The following is a 16230-nucleotide window of genomic DNA, read 5'->3' as shown; positions in this document are numbered from 1 at the left end:
AAAAAAAAAAAGGAAAAATCAAATGACTGTGAAACAAGTAACAGTAGAATCCAGAAAAAGACAGAGAAGTTATTCCTCCACAAACAAGACAGCCACTCCACCAGGTCCAAATCTGTGCAATATCCAACTAAAGAGGTGTAGTCTCAAGGGAAATCCTGTTCAAAGATATTTTCTTTAGAAAGTTTTTAATTGTGATGGGTGCCGTAGACAGAAAAGAAACCCTTTTCCCCGAGCCTGAATTGACTGCCTGAGCGAGCAGCCTTCTTCGTCTTGTTTCCAGAGACGCACTATGTGGCTGAGTTAAGGTGGTGAGCTGCTGTGCGTGACTTGCAGAGTCTCTCCCACCACCCACTCTGACAAAACGGGGAGGTGGGGGGAGATAGAAAAGCTCCAGGAAAGTCCCAGTGACGTTTCCCTCTGCACCCTCCCTTCATCCCTCTGGCGTGCTTCCCTACATCTCTTTCCATTTTAACGTCCTCCCTCCCTGCTTTCCTTGTCACTAGTCCCTACACTCTCCTCGCTCCTGCACTCCTTTGACAAGCATCGCTGCTTTTATCCCTCCTCCTATATCATCTATTTCTCCACCTGAACTACTATTTTGTTAATGAGTGAATTTTAGCATATTCTTGCAGATTTGCAAACCTACTTCCCTCTTTTGGAACATAGCCTATTTGACATTTTCACATGGTGACCATTTCCTACTTAAGGTGGGAGTCTCAAATAGGCCTAGGCTACTGTTATAATATTTGAAAATAAGTTTTCCTATAAATTCACTGCTTTCCATTACCCCCGGAATTCAATCTATGGTGAAAATCTGTCAGTTTAAACAACCATTTTAATAATCAAAAGCTAAAGTAAGACAACAGCAATGGTAAGCATTCAACCACCTAAAGCTAACAGTAATTAGGCTATATGTTTCCAGTTTCAAAAAAAGGATACAAAGCTTTTAAGATTCTGAAACGGGGCTCAAAAATTTGTCCTAGACACATAAGAAATCACTTTGCCTTTTAAATCGCAACGGTTAAAGTATCACAAAGTAGGCTTTTTGTGAGCTGTTCTCTTACTGTAGATGTAAGATAACATTAGCTGTTGTCTTTCTGTAGCTAACTATAAATATAAGCTAGCTGTTCTCTTACTGTAGATGTAAGCTAACATTAGCTGTTCTCTTACTGTAGCTTATGCGTAGAAAAAAGTTCACATTAATTGTCCTACTGTAGGTTACATGTTATTTTTTTAAGTGTTAAACAAAAGCTAAGTGATCAAATAATGTTTTGCCTGGGAATTTTTAGTAATCTATTGAGAAGCAGTGAAATTGTAACAGTTTGACATATTTCTACGTTATGCTACTTAAACACACCAGAAAGACCATAGCAACATTACAGTTTCCCACCCATGTCAGGGGAAAGTGGCCGCCACTTGATTTTTGTGAATGAGCATCTGTCTGACTCTTCAATACTTAATCTCCATTCTTTTTGCAGTTCCTCTCTCTAAATTCTCTCTGTAACCATCTTCTCATATAATCCGTTCCAGCCTCACAATCGTCCTTTTAATTGACTCCAATCTCTTTTTTGATTCATTCTTCCTCTCTCCTCCTCCACCCCCGCACTGTCATCTCTGTCATCGTTTCTTCCATTCACAACATCCACTATGCTGTTTCATCACCATCTTTCTCCTTCACTGTCTCCGTATGGTTTCCTTCCTGCTTCCTTCTCTCTCTCTCTCTCTCTCTCTCTCATCAGGGGACAGTGTGGGTGTCTACAGAAGGCTTAGATAGGGCAACTCTGCATGCTCCCACTTCAAAGTCTCCTTCAGCGTCACGGTTTTGAACAAGCTGGATAATTTATTTTTGGTCAGAACTCCTTTGGGCAAAGTGAGCAGAAAGTAGAATTGTAACCTGTTTATTAGTCATCACCAGCACAGCAGAGAGGACAGATTTGTTGGGCAAATTCTTTTTTTTCCCCTCTCCACCCACCTCGACTTTATTTTTAATTAGCTGGCTGTGTTTCCTGCAGTGCTAGCCTCTTATAAGAGAGCTAACGCTAGCATTCAACACTTTCTAGCTAACACAACAGTTTGATAGTCTATCACAAGTTTGATTACATCAAGTGTGTTTTACTTCATGTCTTTTATACATTTTACCAAGAGGTACAAGTTGTTCTTGTTTTGTATCATGTAACTATCAAATGGTATCATATGCCCCAATATCCCTCTGTTTTTTATCTTAGTTTCTTTTACTATCAATCAAGTTATTAGTCAAAACCTATTAATAATAGAATCCCCTCCAAAACACACACACACATCTTCCTTTACTCATCAGTGGTAAATGGTCATTTAAATATTGTAACTGTTAGTAAGAAATGCAAAGTATGTTGACTTTACAGCAGCATGTTGGGGCTTTATTGAATAGAAGTTGTATTGAATTGAACAAAGGGCTAAACAAGGGTTTTCTGTACCTAAAAAATAATCGAAAGTTAAGCTGCAGCAAAATACCGATTGGAATAAAGCCATGAAATGTGCTTTTAAATACCACTTTAATGTGAAAGTTAATAAACACTGAGCCAGCATCAGACCTCCCAAATCTCTTCCACTTTTTCAAAAACATGAGGCAAGTAGAGCTGAGATGTTGAGTCTCAGTGCTTCATATATAAATCATCTGTTTCATCAGCACAGCCTCTAATGAGAGGATATGAAACACAGGCGGTGCAGACACAGCGATAATGACTCACACATACACTCACAAACTTAGAAAAGACGACGTACTTCATTATGTTACAGTGAGTAATACTGAGGTCAATGTGAGCAAACAGTTAAAGGGCGTTAATACGTGGGCACGGCACGGGCGAGAACGTTCTGTCTGAGCGTGTCTCTGTAGAAGTCTTCTTTAGCTGACGTGAAGTCTAAAGAAGTTTTAAACAATGAAACGTTTTGTGGCAGACATCTTTGAGAAAGATTCCTGCAGTGATCAACGTTGAAATTTAAAAAGCATGCCGCCTCCTCTGTTCAACCACACTAAATTACACAACATCCGGAAATCTCTTCAAATGAGACCACGACACCATTTGCAAAAAAAAGTTCTTCTTTTTTCATCACAGTCTATAAAACTGATCAACTAGTCAAAGAATGTGTGTAGTGAATCAACTACTACATGTGTCTGGTATTTTCTGTCTATGATTTTGTAAAACAGTAAAGGTTTGAATTGAAAACAAAGAGTAGTGGGTCTCTTATAGTGCAGTTAAAGACACAGGAAATCTTCCTGTGAAAGCTTCAGTAAATCCTGAGTTCAATAAGGAGGCTGGATTAGGGGGTTAATATTTTCCACGTTGAGCTCAGACCTGAGAACACGCAGCTCTTTATTTGATGTTTTCATCTCGGGACTGACACGACCTTTGTACTAGTTCATGAGACTTAGGTAAAACATTTTAATACTTGAGCTGATTATTGAGGCTTCATAAAGCTGAAGTCAGTCACTTCTAATAAACAGTGAAGTGAATGAATCCTTTGCAGGCTGTTACATAAACACAAACTCTCATAACTCCTTTACATCCAGTACATTTGTGTTTTTTAATGTTAATTTTATCGTTGTGTTGTTACTTTGTTGTTTTTATCTCTGCTCTGTAAGGTGACCTTGAGAGTTTTGAAAGGCGCCTTTAAATAAAATGTATTATTATTATTATTATTATTACAAACCTACAGAGACGACTAGACGATCACATTATTACCACTGTTTGAAGCTGTGTTCATTCATATAATTAATCTTTACAGAAGAAATGCTGCGCATGAGAGGACTATGCTGCCCTCTGCTGGACAAAAAGAAGAAACAATAACTCAGAGATGGAAAGTCTTTGGCTCAAAATGCTGCATCTCATCTTCAGCAATGGGTTTTTATAAAGAGGAATAAAGTCAATATGTCTTTAATGATCAAAAAAATAAAAATAAAAAAGATAAAAATCAACAGAAATAAGGCACGCCTCACTCATGCTATTCTGCTGCCATCTGTAAATACAGATCTGGATGAAGCTGATTAATTTTTAGATCTTCACCAACAGCTTATGTCCTTATGAAGACAGTTGATGGGACCAATATGTAAACCATGGTGGGTGCTGGTGCTGTCACAAATGCATTAAGCCTAAGCACCTGCACATTTTCCTCCATTTTCTCAGCGTCAAGCACTGGCCACATGCTTCCTCCTGTTAGCTGCACACTAGGACTGAATATCAAACGCCACTGTGGGGCTAAATTATTCAAATAGCTAACCTTTATTATTCTGGGGTGATGTATTTTCTTCCTTGCACTCACAAGATTACAGCGAAAACGTGGCAAACGACCAAGACAAGAAAGTGAAGATTGGATCAGAAAGATGTGACCTTGAGCCGCACAGGATGCAAACATTTTGTCCATGAGTTAAGCTGATGTGACAAATACTGAAATAGGAGCTGAGCAAGAACATTTCATTAAAGCCATTAATAATTCATGTCTGTTCTCTTGTTTCTACAGTTGGCTGCATACAAAGAGCAAATGTCAAACACTTCTTCTTTTACACTGTTTAACCTGGAACATCCTGTTTCAGTGAACCATGAGCACTAAGCTGTGATGCAGTGTGTTCTCCTTACCACAAGGTGGCAAAATATCCATCACACTAGATCCACCATTACCCTGAAAAACAATACACATTAGATAGATGATCATCCTGATAGCACAGCCGATCTGTGTTCTATATTATCAAAGTTTAGCGATGTTCAGAACAATCAAGCCATCCAAGTCTGCTCCTCACCACTCGGATAAGACAGGAAGTACTCAGATGGATGATGGGGCTGTATCTCATTAAAAGATGAATTCACTTTACTGTCAGGCTGAACTAATGTGCCTTGGCAATCTGCAACACGTCTCCTCTGTCTCCCTGCCCCTCTTCTTCAAACGTCGGCCAGAGCATCTTTGAAGACTCGAACTAAATCTAGTTCAAGCTGCAGGGCAGAGCCGAGACACAGACAGGAGGAGTGCCAAATGTTACAGAGCAGAGGCAGAGTGAGGGATGAAAGTTACATTTGAAATGAGATGACTACTTTTACCTTCATAAGAGATGACACAGAGGACTAGACTAAACTTAGCAGACAATGTTTTCACAGTAGTTGAGGGGATGGTTGATTTTTGAAATGTGACATCTTATTTAGTTAGAGTGCAAAATGTTTCACTTGTGAGATGTTGTAAAAGTTTCAAAGGTTCTTTAATTTAAGAGAAGATAAATCATTTGATTACACTGATGAAGGAGTGATGATTTAGAGATTCAGAGTCAAAGAGGACCAGGACAGAGTAAACCATTGTCTCAAAACATCACCTTTATACTTTTAACCTTTTAAACTTTTTTACTTTTAAACTTCTGATGGTTTGAAAACTTGGTTTTCTGTTTTTAGGTCAAAAAATCCCCCTCACCTTTTCTTTAAAATTACTCCTGTGTCTCGTGCCTTACTGCTTGGTCCCCAACAGTCTCACACGAGTGATACCTACACATTTATCATGTTCCCTCTGTTTGGAGAGCAGATGTTATTTAACTTGAAAATTAATGCAGATAACTTTAGCAAAAGTAGGCCTTCCTCCTTTCCCAAATTCTAATTTCTCTGTAGAATTATGATCAAGTTAAGTCCCTGCTGGTCATTTTTGCAGTTTCCTCAAAGTCTGCCCCTTAATTTAAGTCAGGCATGACTTGGCTTTAGTCATTATTGAAGCACAGTATCATTATAGCACACTTCAGTGGGTGGATACATACTGGTAGTGGCAGGAATATTAGATGGCCTCCTGAATCATAATGACCATAATACTGTGTGATGTGTCTTTAAAGGTGCCACATAACCATTATGAACCAGCCTCCCTTCTCTGCTCTTAATTGTGTAAAGTGAAGTTTGAACAGCTTCAAATGGGTTGACACTACAATGCAGTAATACTCATCTTATACTCATGTGTCAATAGAAATTATAATTTACACGACAGATTAGAGAGCTGCCAGCACAGTTAAACCCCTCATAGCAGATTTGGAGGGTGTTGATTCACTGCGCACATCAAAGGTAAAAAGTCCCTTCCCGCTTCCTGTACCTTGTTTTGTGGCAAGATTTAATGCGACTGTCAATCTGCTATTAAATCTGACATGAGGCTGTTCCCTTAATGCTGAACAAATGAGGCTCATAACAAGTAATGACCCAAGTTTAAAATTTGTCAAAAGGTCATAATGAGAGGGTGGGGCAGGGAACGCTGCCTGGATGACACTCGCCCCATAAATCTTCATCTTGTTATTCATAGATGAGGATTCATTTTTCTACAGTGGTTGAATAATGAGATGACAGAACCAGGGATCAATGAGGTGTTAAAGTGAAGTGGCCTTTGTTCAATCACATGACACACAAACTTCCAAAGTTACATTCATCGTAACAACATGGTCGCCATTTTCCTCTGAGACCAGGGGGGAGTCTCAAACGTTAATACTGTACTGTTGAGTCAAAAAAATAAAATAAATAAATAAATAAATAAATATTTCAAGGTTAAACAACATAAGGTTAGCATCCAACCACTTATTAACTAGTAGTAGCCTTTCATAGTGTTAGATAATCAGATAGGAATTGCCTAAATTCCTTGCAATAGGAAATGTAAGCTAACTAGCAATGTGTTTAATGCTAATGTTAGCTGTTCTGATTTAGCTGGAATACTGAGTTATCAAATGTATTACCCTGAAATATTCCTGATATCTCTTAGACTATCAATAATCATCGTCTTTTTCAGTAAAAGTCAAAAACAATTTGACAAATTAACAGTAGCTTTCAACCAGTTCTTGGCTAGCATTATCCATTTACAGTGTTACTAGCTTAAGGTAATTTGAGCTAGCTTGGAGTGAGTGAAATGCTAATGGTAGCTTTTGTGACTTATCTAAACAGAGTTGACAAATAAGTTGTTTCACCCTGAAATATGGAAGGTTATCCCTTATGTTGTTAGTAATCTTTGTCATTTTAGATAACACATTTGATAAACCATAAGCTAACAGGTAACATTGTCTTCCAACTCATTTCTGGCCCAAAACAGTGTCGCCTACACTACTCTCTAATGGTCAGGGAAGCTTTCTAAGAACGGGATTTATGTGCTATTTGGTTTGATCCTGAAATAATTGGTACCTCTCTGGATTCTTACTATTGTCTTACAGTGCTGAATTATTTAAAGACATTAAATTAATATTTGATGAATTGAATCAAATAAAAAATATATAAAAAGGACAAGATTAGAAACTTGCTATTTGGTTTTGAAATTTTGAAAATAAACTACAGAATTGTTTTCCATCATGCTTATTTCTGATGTATGCTAAAGTGATCTCTCTTTCAAGGGTTTCCATTGGAACCAAAATCATGCCATCATGAATTAAAAATCAAAATGGATATTGTCATTCGGTCCTTATAAAAGTTTGAAATCAGTATTTTAACAAATTTCTTGCAACATCGGCTTTTCTTTTCAGCTTGAATGCACAGTGTCTCTCACTTAGCCTCTCACTATACCTCCCATCTTTCCCTCCACCAGACTGACACATGATTGCGTCAGTGTCACCTGGACTCTGTTACCTCTCTCTGATACATGGTGGTCCAGACAGCCGGACAGCCGGCCCCTCTCTGCAGTGGACACGCAGGACATAAAGCCCTCCCCTGGGATGGGCTCAGTTCCAGCTCTGTACTGTGTGACCCACTTATTTGACAGCAGCTCTGTTCAAACTTTCACAAGCAACGAGTGCTTCTCTTGCTGGGCAACAAAGGCAAACACCGGGGAATGAAAAGAAAGTGAGGCAGAAGGGGCCTCAACATTGTGACTAGCACATATTTATTTCATTCATGTTTTTCAACAGTCCTTATCTTGTAAGTAGCCATTGTCTTTGAATTCCCCTCAAAACAGCAAGAAAATAAACTTAAAAAGCATTGAAAAGATAACTTCATGCAACAAAGCAAATATATAGTCAGCTTTTTCATGACCTGGTAAAACATTTCAGAGCAAACACTTATCAAAATATCTGAGTTGGCATGTCTGCAAGGACTTTTGAAAGTCTGAAATCAATGACTATCCTGTGGATCTGCAACCTATTTATTACAGGAACAAGAAAAATGCCAATGCACTGAAGCATTTTATGTCTGTATTTTTAAAACTTTTTTTGTAGAATTTCCAGCAAATGAAGGCTCATTACTCTTTGTGGCATCTGACTCTCAAAATATCGGCTAAGGTTTTGGGGACAGTTTGCTTGAACATACAAACAAAAAAAACTGAATATGGGTCAATTTAAGTCGTCTAGTTAAGACCATGTAGGCTACTGTAAATCAGAAATGTTCACTTTTAATTACCATAAAAAGGCCTGTTTCCTCTTTGCAAAAGATTCTTCAGAGTAATCAAAAAAGGAAATAGGATTGTATCTTACAATTGTGTTAAATTAATGTATTATATAAATACAATCTACTTGATTTAGGAAAAAAGGGGTTCCACATAAAAAAAAAAATAATATCACTCCTTAAATTAATATAAATGTACACTTTCTTCAAAAATGTCAGTCTGTTAACCCCACATCAGATGTGCTCAATGTATTTAAATGAGGACCAGGAAGAGAACCTAAAAATGAATAATGAAAGATTTCAGCTGTTTCTAACATGTTTGATTTGCACACTTCTGAGTAGTTATCAGTGTGTTGTAAACAAGGCTGTAAAACAAGAACAATATTCTCATATCTTCATGTCCTGCACACTTAGGCCTTGCACACTTGGTTAAAGTATCCCACCATTCAACCATTCAGTTTAAATCTCTCCTATACAGTTCCACATGTCAGTCAGTATGAACTCAGGTCTCTTCAAACAAGACGTTGTCGGGGGGAAGAAGGACATGACAGAGGAGAGAGGTGATAATTGACAGTATGACACAATCTTTTCTCACCTCAGCACCATGGGACAGACTCCTTTTCCTGAAGGTCGGAGAGGGCTCGGCTGATCGTAGAGGGGTCAGACCTCCGTTCTTCAACAGCTCCCCTGAGGGCGACTTTGGTACAGTCCACACAGGAACACCATCTGAAACATCACAAGGCAGCGTCAGAGCTGAATGTGGACTAAGAGGAAACAACAGTGAGGAGGAGATGCTCAGGATCTACTACTATATCATTTCTTCTTTCCAGTTGTGAGAAATAATGCTTGATCTTGAGATTGATGAAATAAATATGCAACAGAATCAGAGAGGTACTCATATCATATCATCCTCTAGATCCTTTTTATTTCTGACAATCAATATCAAGGGGCTCATAAATGGCACTAAATCAAGTGTGTGAGATTTACAGCAGGATATTCTGTGTGTTTGTGTGTACTGTACTAAAGTCCAGAATACAGAAATGATCAGAAAGATGATTCATTTTTTCTCAGGACCACAAACAATCAAATGTTCTGTATAATTATTATAAATCTGCTTACTGAGCCCAAACCATTTCTTGCAAATAACTGCAGTGGCAATAAAGTCTATAAATAATCTTTTTCATTTTCTGCTGTCTTCCATTGACGGATAGTGTATCACACAACTGATGATTCAACTTGTTGGTCTTTTATTCAGATCAGAGCTTGCAGTAGTTATAAGCAAATAGTTAGAAGTAATTGTCTTTTTATTGTCGTGTTTACATTTGAAAATCCTCCCTAACTTCTGGGCAGTTTTGTGTCCTAGGAATACATGGCAATGTATGTTGTGACTTTCCATCAACTTCATATTTTTTGACTGCATACACTTGACAGATTATGTGGCAGATAAAATTAGATTGTATTTCTCTAGTATTTTTTTTATGGATTTATTTCATATTATTCACTGCAGATCCAGTTATACCCTACTTCTAAGAAGTTGATTCTGAAGTACAGATCCATGAGTAACAACCTTATGTGATAAGGTGAAAAGTCTCATGCTTCATGCCAAACACAGGAAGACTGGATTACAGCCTAAAAGGCTTAGCCATCAAATTCAGTCACTGCCTCTGACAGCCTCATAAGTTTGTGCTCATCTATTGCCCTGATTGTATGTTTTTTTTCTCATGTATGTACACCTCCATTAGAAAACCAATTTGCTCTTTGCAAGTTTTCTCATTTAAAAGCCTCTGTATACCAGAGTATAGTAGATCATTTTCCTTTAAAGTACTACTAACGGTTCACATGGCCTTCTCATCTCCAGTCCCAACACTCAAATTGGGTTAAAAGTCTAATTCACCATGAGGCCATTCTTTGATATCCATTAGTGAGGCGCAAGCTGTGCTGACACAGGTCGACATGCTGGAGAGCCTGAGGCGAGACTGTCTCGACAAAATGTGCTGATACAGCCCTCGGGCCTCAACTTTGGTCGACTGACAGTTTCATTGACAGGAACCTGAAGAGTGTAAGTGAACCTTCTCCAAAGATACTGGACTCCCACATAGAAGAGATATGAGCAGGGGGAGGTCAGCCCGTAGGCAAGTGGATGTCAGTTGTAAATACAGTGCAAATTGAATTTTTTGAAAAGGTTATTCTCCCGACATTTTGAGGTTGCTATATTCCAGAGAGTTCATTTCAAGGTAGAGTTTTAGGGGTTACATTTCAAGAGTAGTTCAAGCGTGTATGCCGATTATACAAACACAATTTATGGCAGATTAGTCTGTTTTCTCTGTGATGTCACAATGAAGCACCAGAAGTAGAAACACTCAGTGAGCAGGGGACATCAGGACCATTGGATAGAGGCATGCAGGTGAATACAAAAGCCGTCGCAGATCAAACAGTGGAGGGACAAACATTCATGCAGTAGCTGTTTCCTATGGCTTTAACCTTTCATTTCTGGGCTGTGACATCGATTAAGATTTTTCAGATGCATTCACATTCAACTCTTACCTTCTTCTTACCCTCACTGTTCCTTTTATTGTCAGTTTTTTTTAAATAGTCTATTTTATGCTTCAGTCGTTATGTTAAACTGCAAGGGAAGGAGTGAGCAAAGTTAATTTCCTTTATGGATTATCGTTCCCTTAAAGGAAAAGGTTCTTAGCGTGGGTGACAGAAAAAGGGGTTGGGCTTCAAGCTCTTGGTACTGACAGAGGAGAGGGAAGAGGGGCTCCAAAAAGAGAAAGAGCGAGTGGCAAAAATTCTCTGTGACATCAGCTGATAATACAATGCTGTCTGGTTTGTGATTGGCAGGTTTTGGATTGGCGTCTAAAAAAAAATCCTTCAGGTACATGACGCTCTCGGTGATTAGAGTTGGCAACAACAAATTGCTCTGGTTTTGTAGAAATAGGAGCCTGGAGGGACTAACGTGCTGGCCAAACTCAGTCCAATCTCATGCTCTGCTCTATACCCAAGAAATGTCGTATCCATGCAATGGAAAATAGCTTTCCTGTTTGTGCATATCAAAACCATTGAACCAACCAACTGACCAGCCAGCTGCTACCTTTATCAGCTGGATCAAATCTAGATGCTGCCCATGCCAATGCACCATATTACCTATCATACGGCAAAACTGAGAACCTAACAAAAACTCCTCACTGATGTGTGGGGGATACATGCCAAAAGCGGGGAGCAGATGGACCCCCACAGGACTTATCAGCCAAGCAGCGGAAGGAAATAGGTTTGTACTTGCGGCCCGGTGGTCCCACTCCACACCAACCCCTGTCTGATGAACAGCTACAGGGCAGGGTGACTGTTGGTGCAAAGAAAAGACCAGCAAACTGTGAGGACTGGCTGATTGGATGGGATTTGGCACCCACCTAAATGAGGGCCCCAAAAGATCTCTTGAAAGACGGAGATGCACCACAACTTCTTGGCCTACAATGGATTCCAATAGGCCCCAAGAAGGGACAGAAACAATCATTTTTTTCCATGTTTATCTAGTTTCATGACACATTTTCAGCATGTTCAGCATATCCCAGAATTCACAGAGACGAGACAAAAAAAAAACAGAAAGAAAACTGCCACCTGACAGTTGTACATTTGGTATATTGGCGGTGATTCAACATGGACAGTAAGTAAGGTAGAGCTACCAAATTTGCCTTGCTTTCTGTCGTAACACATTTGTATCCATGTTTGAAGTTATTATTCAAAATCAAAAACATCAACAGAAACTTCCCAGCCAACAGATCATCCACTTATTCAACATACCTCAAAGCCGAACTTTGCAACTATGGCCATACAATCATAAGAGACACATACCAGGTTTAGTTATTAGCCATGTAGAACAATCAAGTGCAGTTCAGTTTTGAACGTATGCATACACATGCACCGTCATTAAACACACATTGAGTTTTGTTTGTTTTGACAACAGCAGAGTTGAAGATTATGCTACATGTACTTGATAAATTTCAATGGGCATCTTAGTGTTCTTCTGGATGGCCACTGGGATCCATTATAACTGCTGTAATTCTGTAGACACACCTTTCAAGCCCTTTGGCAGAGAGTGTTTGGTACTCAATAGATTTTAGAGGAGTACAACCATAAATCAGCTCTAATCTTCCCTGGAGAAAACATTAACAGTCTCTATGGAAGCTTAGCAATTAAAAGACAGTTAATGGATTATAAATAGCCTTCTGTACCTTGGAAATCAGGAATATTCCACTGAGTTTCTTGTTCTTGTTTGGTCTTACAACAACCTTAAGTAACTGTTCCTGAATTCTTATCCTTGGGGTTATGGTGATAGAACCAACCACAGGCTACAAATGGTTTTAATTGTAACAACTTTATTGGATTGATAGAGACCTGGCACAGAGAGCGTTAACAAGGCAGAGGTCTGACATTTTAGGCACCAGTGTGGATTCCTTTGGCAAAGACTTAATCCCTTGAGGAGATTTGGAAGTGCATAGTGTCAGTCATTATGTTACGGTTTTTCGATTCCCACAAAAACCCTGATTTATTCTGACATGCATGAAGGGCGACAGTTGGAAATTAATTTCAAGTATCCTGTAAACAATACTGACAACAAATCCATGTTCATACACACTTCACACTCATGCTTGCACTTGGCACTACCAATTTGAGGGACTTGGCATTTCAATGTTATTGGGGACATTGAAGAGACACGATAATGAATGGAAGACAATACAGGACAGCACAAACAACTACAAACTGACAAAAAACAGAAGTTGAACACATTTAAACCAACAATTTAACACACAAATGCAACACTCAACAGCATTTACTACAAACATTGAAGTTCAAGGTACCGATCAGGCAGGGACAGGAGCCACAGTCAAGCTGCCCCAGCTGAACTTTGCCACTGGTGTTTGGCTCTGGAAGAGGGGACTGGAAAGACAAGAAGGATAAGGGAGATGGAGGGGTCGGGGCTCCAGTAGCAGCACTGGAACAGGGCCTGGGGCGAACTCACCGGAGGGTGCTTCGTGGGATGTGAAGTTGCTATCGGAGCTCTGACAGTGATGTGGTGCCTGGCTGTGGCTCTGAGTCTGTTGGAGGATGTTCAGGCACTCTCCCAGGCAGCTTAGTGTGGCAGCCGATGTGGCTTTGAGCAGCAACAGGTCCTGGTCCAGACAGGAGAGAGGGCCTCTGGTGGGAAGAGAGTCGATGGACTGGACCAGGTTCTTCTGCTGGCCCTCTGCTTGAGCCATCACCTGAGAAACAAAGCATTAAAAACATGGTCATAAAATCCTATCCCATATTAGATTTTTGACTACTCTCTGTCTCTCCTTGAATTACAGAATATAACAGACACAACATAATTTCAATGAATAAAAGATGACAAGATCAACACTGCAAATAATGTGGAAAAACAAACTAAAGAAACATGCATGAATGTGACACTTCCTCATCATCACTTCATAGATCCATACTGCTTCACCTCTGAGTAGGAAGTGATGCAACTTTGCATGAATTCTGGCAATGCTACCCGACGTTTTGACTACAGGCAACAACTCGTCAAGAACCATCTGCTCGAAGATCAGCACAGCCAAAAACAGAGACTGATAAAACTCTTCAAACGAAACAAAAAAAAACTTCTCCCCTGCTCCGACAGAGTCGCACAACATTTCCTTGACTTCTTTCTGTATGACTCACCTCTCAAAGTCTAAATGTATCACAAAAGGAAGGAGACAAAGTCGGCTCTCGCTAGCGGGTAATAAGCCTCTCCCGAGGCTAATGAATCTAACTTGTTTATCACCCCCGGAAATGTTGTTTTCATTAATATTGTATGGCTTCACACATCCGAACGTCCTCTGCACACACTTGAATAGCACATCAGTCTCCCTGCTTCACTACACAGATCTACTTTTGAATGACTGTGAGCTGTGGCAGTGGGGTTTTTCTGTTTTCTTTTAAAGCACCTAGCCTGTACTTCAGCCGCTCACTCCTGCTGGGATGCTGTAGTTTTTGTCTCCAGTGCTTGTTATAAATAGATTCTTCCTGTTCAGCATGCTCATAGTGTATCATTTTCACAGTGCCCTTCAGATAATCAAGGCTAGCTGTTTCACATGTTTCTGTGCCCTATTTAAACATGACACTGTAACCGTTCATTAGAACTGCATCCTAACTTTTTTCCACTTTCTGTATTAGATAGTTACAAAATTCTTTACTCTATTCTCATGTGTCACGTAGTTGTGGATACGTGTTCATGTAATTGTAAAAAAAAAAAAAAAGACTCAGGATGATTTTCAGTGTAAACGAATCCTAACAGCCAGAGGTCCAAGAGAGTTTTGAAGATGACTTGGAGAGAAACTGTAAAAGTTTAAAAAAATTATGAGACTAAAAACTGAGAATATGGACGGGAAGTAGAGTGGAAGATTTGATGGATGTTGGAAATCTGTCAACAGGCTGACAAAGATTTGCGACAGGTGATAGATAGTTTAAAGGATAAATCAGAATTTGTGAAGCCCTTAACTTTAGGGGTCAAACATTTTAATTTGGAATGGGATCTAGTGGCTCATTTAGGGGTTATTACACAGCTGTGTTAGGGCGCGGTCACACTGGCCATCCGTTCCGTGCCCAAGCACGCTTCAACCCTAAAGTCCAGTTCGTTTGGCCAGTGTGATCACCATACCTGGCACACTTCGGAGAGGTGTGCTTCAGCACGGTACACTTCATGCACAAGCATGCGGGTACACAACGCTGACAGCCTCTCAAGAGGTAATCGTGCTGTCACACGTCCTGTGTAGTGTGACCGCGGGCCGTGCCGGCCGATCGTGCTTGAGTACGGCACGGTACAGATGGCCAGTGTGACCGCGCCCTTAAACACTTGATTCTGATTGGCCAAATATGCATAACAACGGTCTGCTATCCCTTGATGATCACTGTTGCTAAGCAGAACAAACCATAAATAAGATCACCAGATGGTTTGATGAATATGAAAATGATGTGCATTTTCATCTCTGGACTTTTTGCAGTCACCAGTTCTTATCCCAGATGAACACCTGAGAAGTTAGACGGCAATTTATTGGAAAGAACTGCGGCACATGGAAGTGCCGGTTCGGTAGCAGCAGCGGTGGCAAGGCTAACCTTGTTAGCTGGGATTAGCTCTGCTACCAGTTTTCTGTTTTAGTTTTTTTACTTTACTGCAATCACGGAGATACCAGACAATTAAATGACAACATAAACTTATTACATCATTTAATACGTTTACTCACCTTGTCAACAAATACATTAAGTACACATTTACGGCAGTAAACCTCATAAAGCAACTCTACTGGTAATAATGTACATATGATATGATATGTAATACAAGCAGAACACTCAAAGTGATAAAACTACAGTGATTTTTACCTCTACCTGTTTGGTTTACAGGATGAGTGTGTGACACAGTGTGGTGTGTGTATTGCTTTCTTCGGTACATTCAGTCATAAAGTGCATGTGAATATTTGAAGCAAAGCTACAGAACTGTGCATATTAATCCCTTTTAAGTACACAAGAACATGCAGTATGGAAAAATAGGCAGGGAAGTAGAGATTTTAGCAGAAGCATGGCTGCATCTGTAGTGCACCAGTAATACCAGTCATCAGAGCTGCCTCAGGCTCTATATTCCATAAAGGGGCCTTTAGCAGGTGGCTGTACAAATCTCTGAGCAATTTTGTTGCTATGCAACCTTAAGTTACTTTAAAACCATTCCATGCTTAAAAATAACACAGCTCACTAAGTTTTATTGTGCTCAGTGAGACACATCAGTAAGCAACACATGAGAGATTTATACAAATATGGATAACAGCTGTAGTGGAAGGGATTTTTATGCTTTAGCAAATGGAGACACAAATATGAG

General features: G+C 39.6%; 1 protein-coding gene across 1 annotated transcript in view; it reads right to left on the bottom strand.

Annotated features, from left to right (window-relative positions):
* LOC132990719 (oxysterol-binding protein-related protein 10) overlaps nucleotides 1-16230 on the bottom strand; it is a 59848-nt gene that overhangs the window by 10977 nt on the left and 32641 nt on the right. The window contains exons 6-7 of the mRNA XM_061059089.1: nucleotides 13360-13600; nucleotides 8935-9065 (exon numbers count right to left, since the gene is read on the bottom strand). Of these exons, the coding sequence (XP_060915072.1) occupies nucleotides 8935-9065; nucleotides 13360-13600 (372 nt within the window). The remainder of the gene's footprint in view (nucleotides 1-8934; nucleotides 9066-13359; nucleotides 13601-16230) is intronic.

The sequence above is a fragment of the Labrus mixtus genome, chromosome 16 (genome assembly GCF_963584025.1).
Source record: "Labrus mixtus chromosome 16, fLabMix1.1, whole genome shotgun sequence".
Lineage (NCBI taxonomy): Eukaryota > Metazoa > Chordata > Actinopteri > Labriformes > Labridae > Labrus > Labrus mixtus.
The sequence above is the reverse complement of the archived record's forward strand: the minus strand, read 5'-3'. Positions and strand labels throughout refer to the sequence as shown.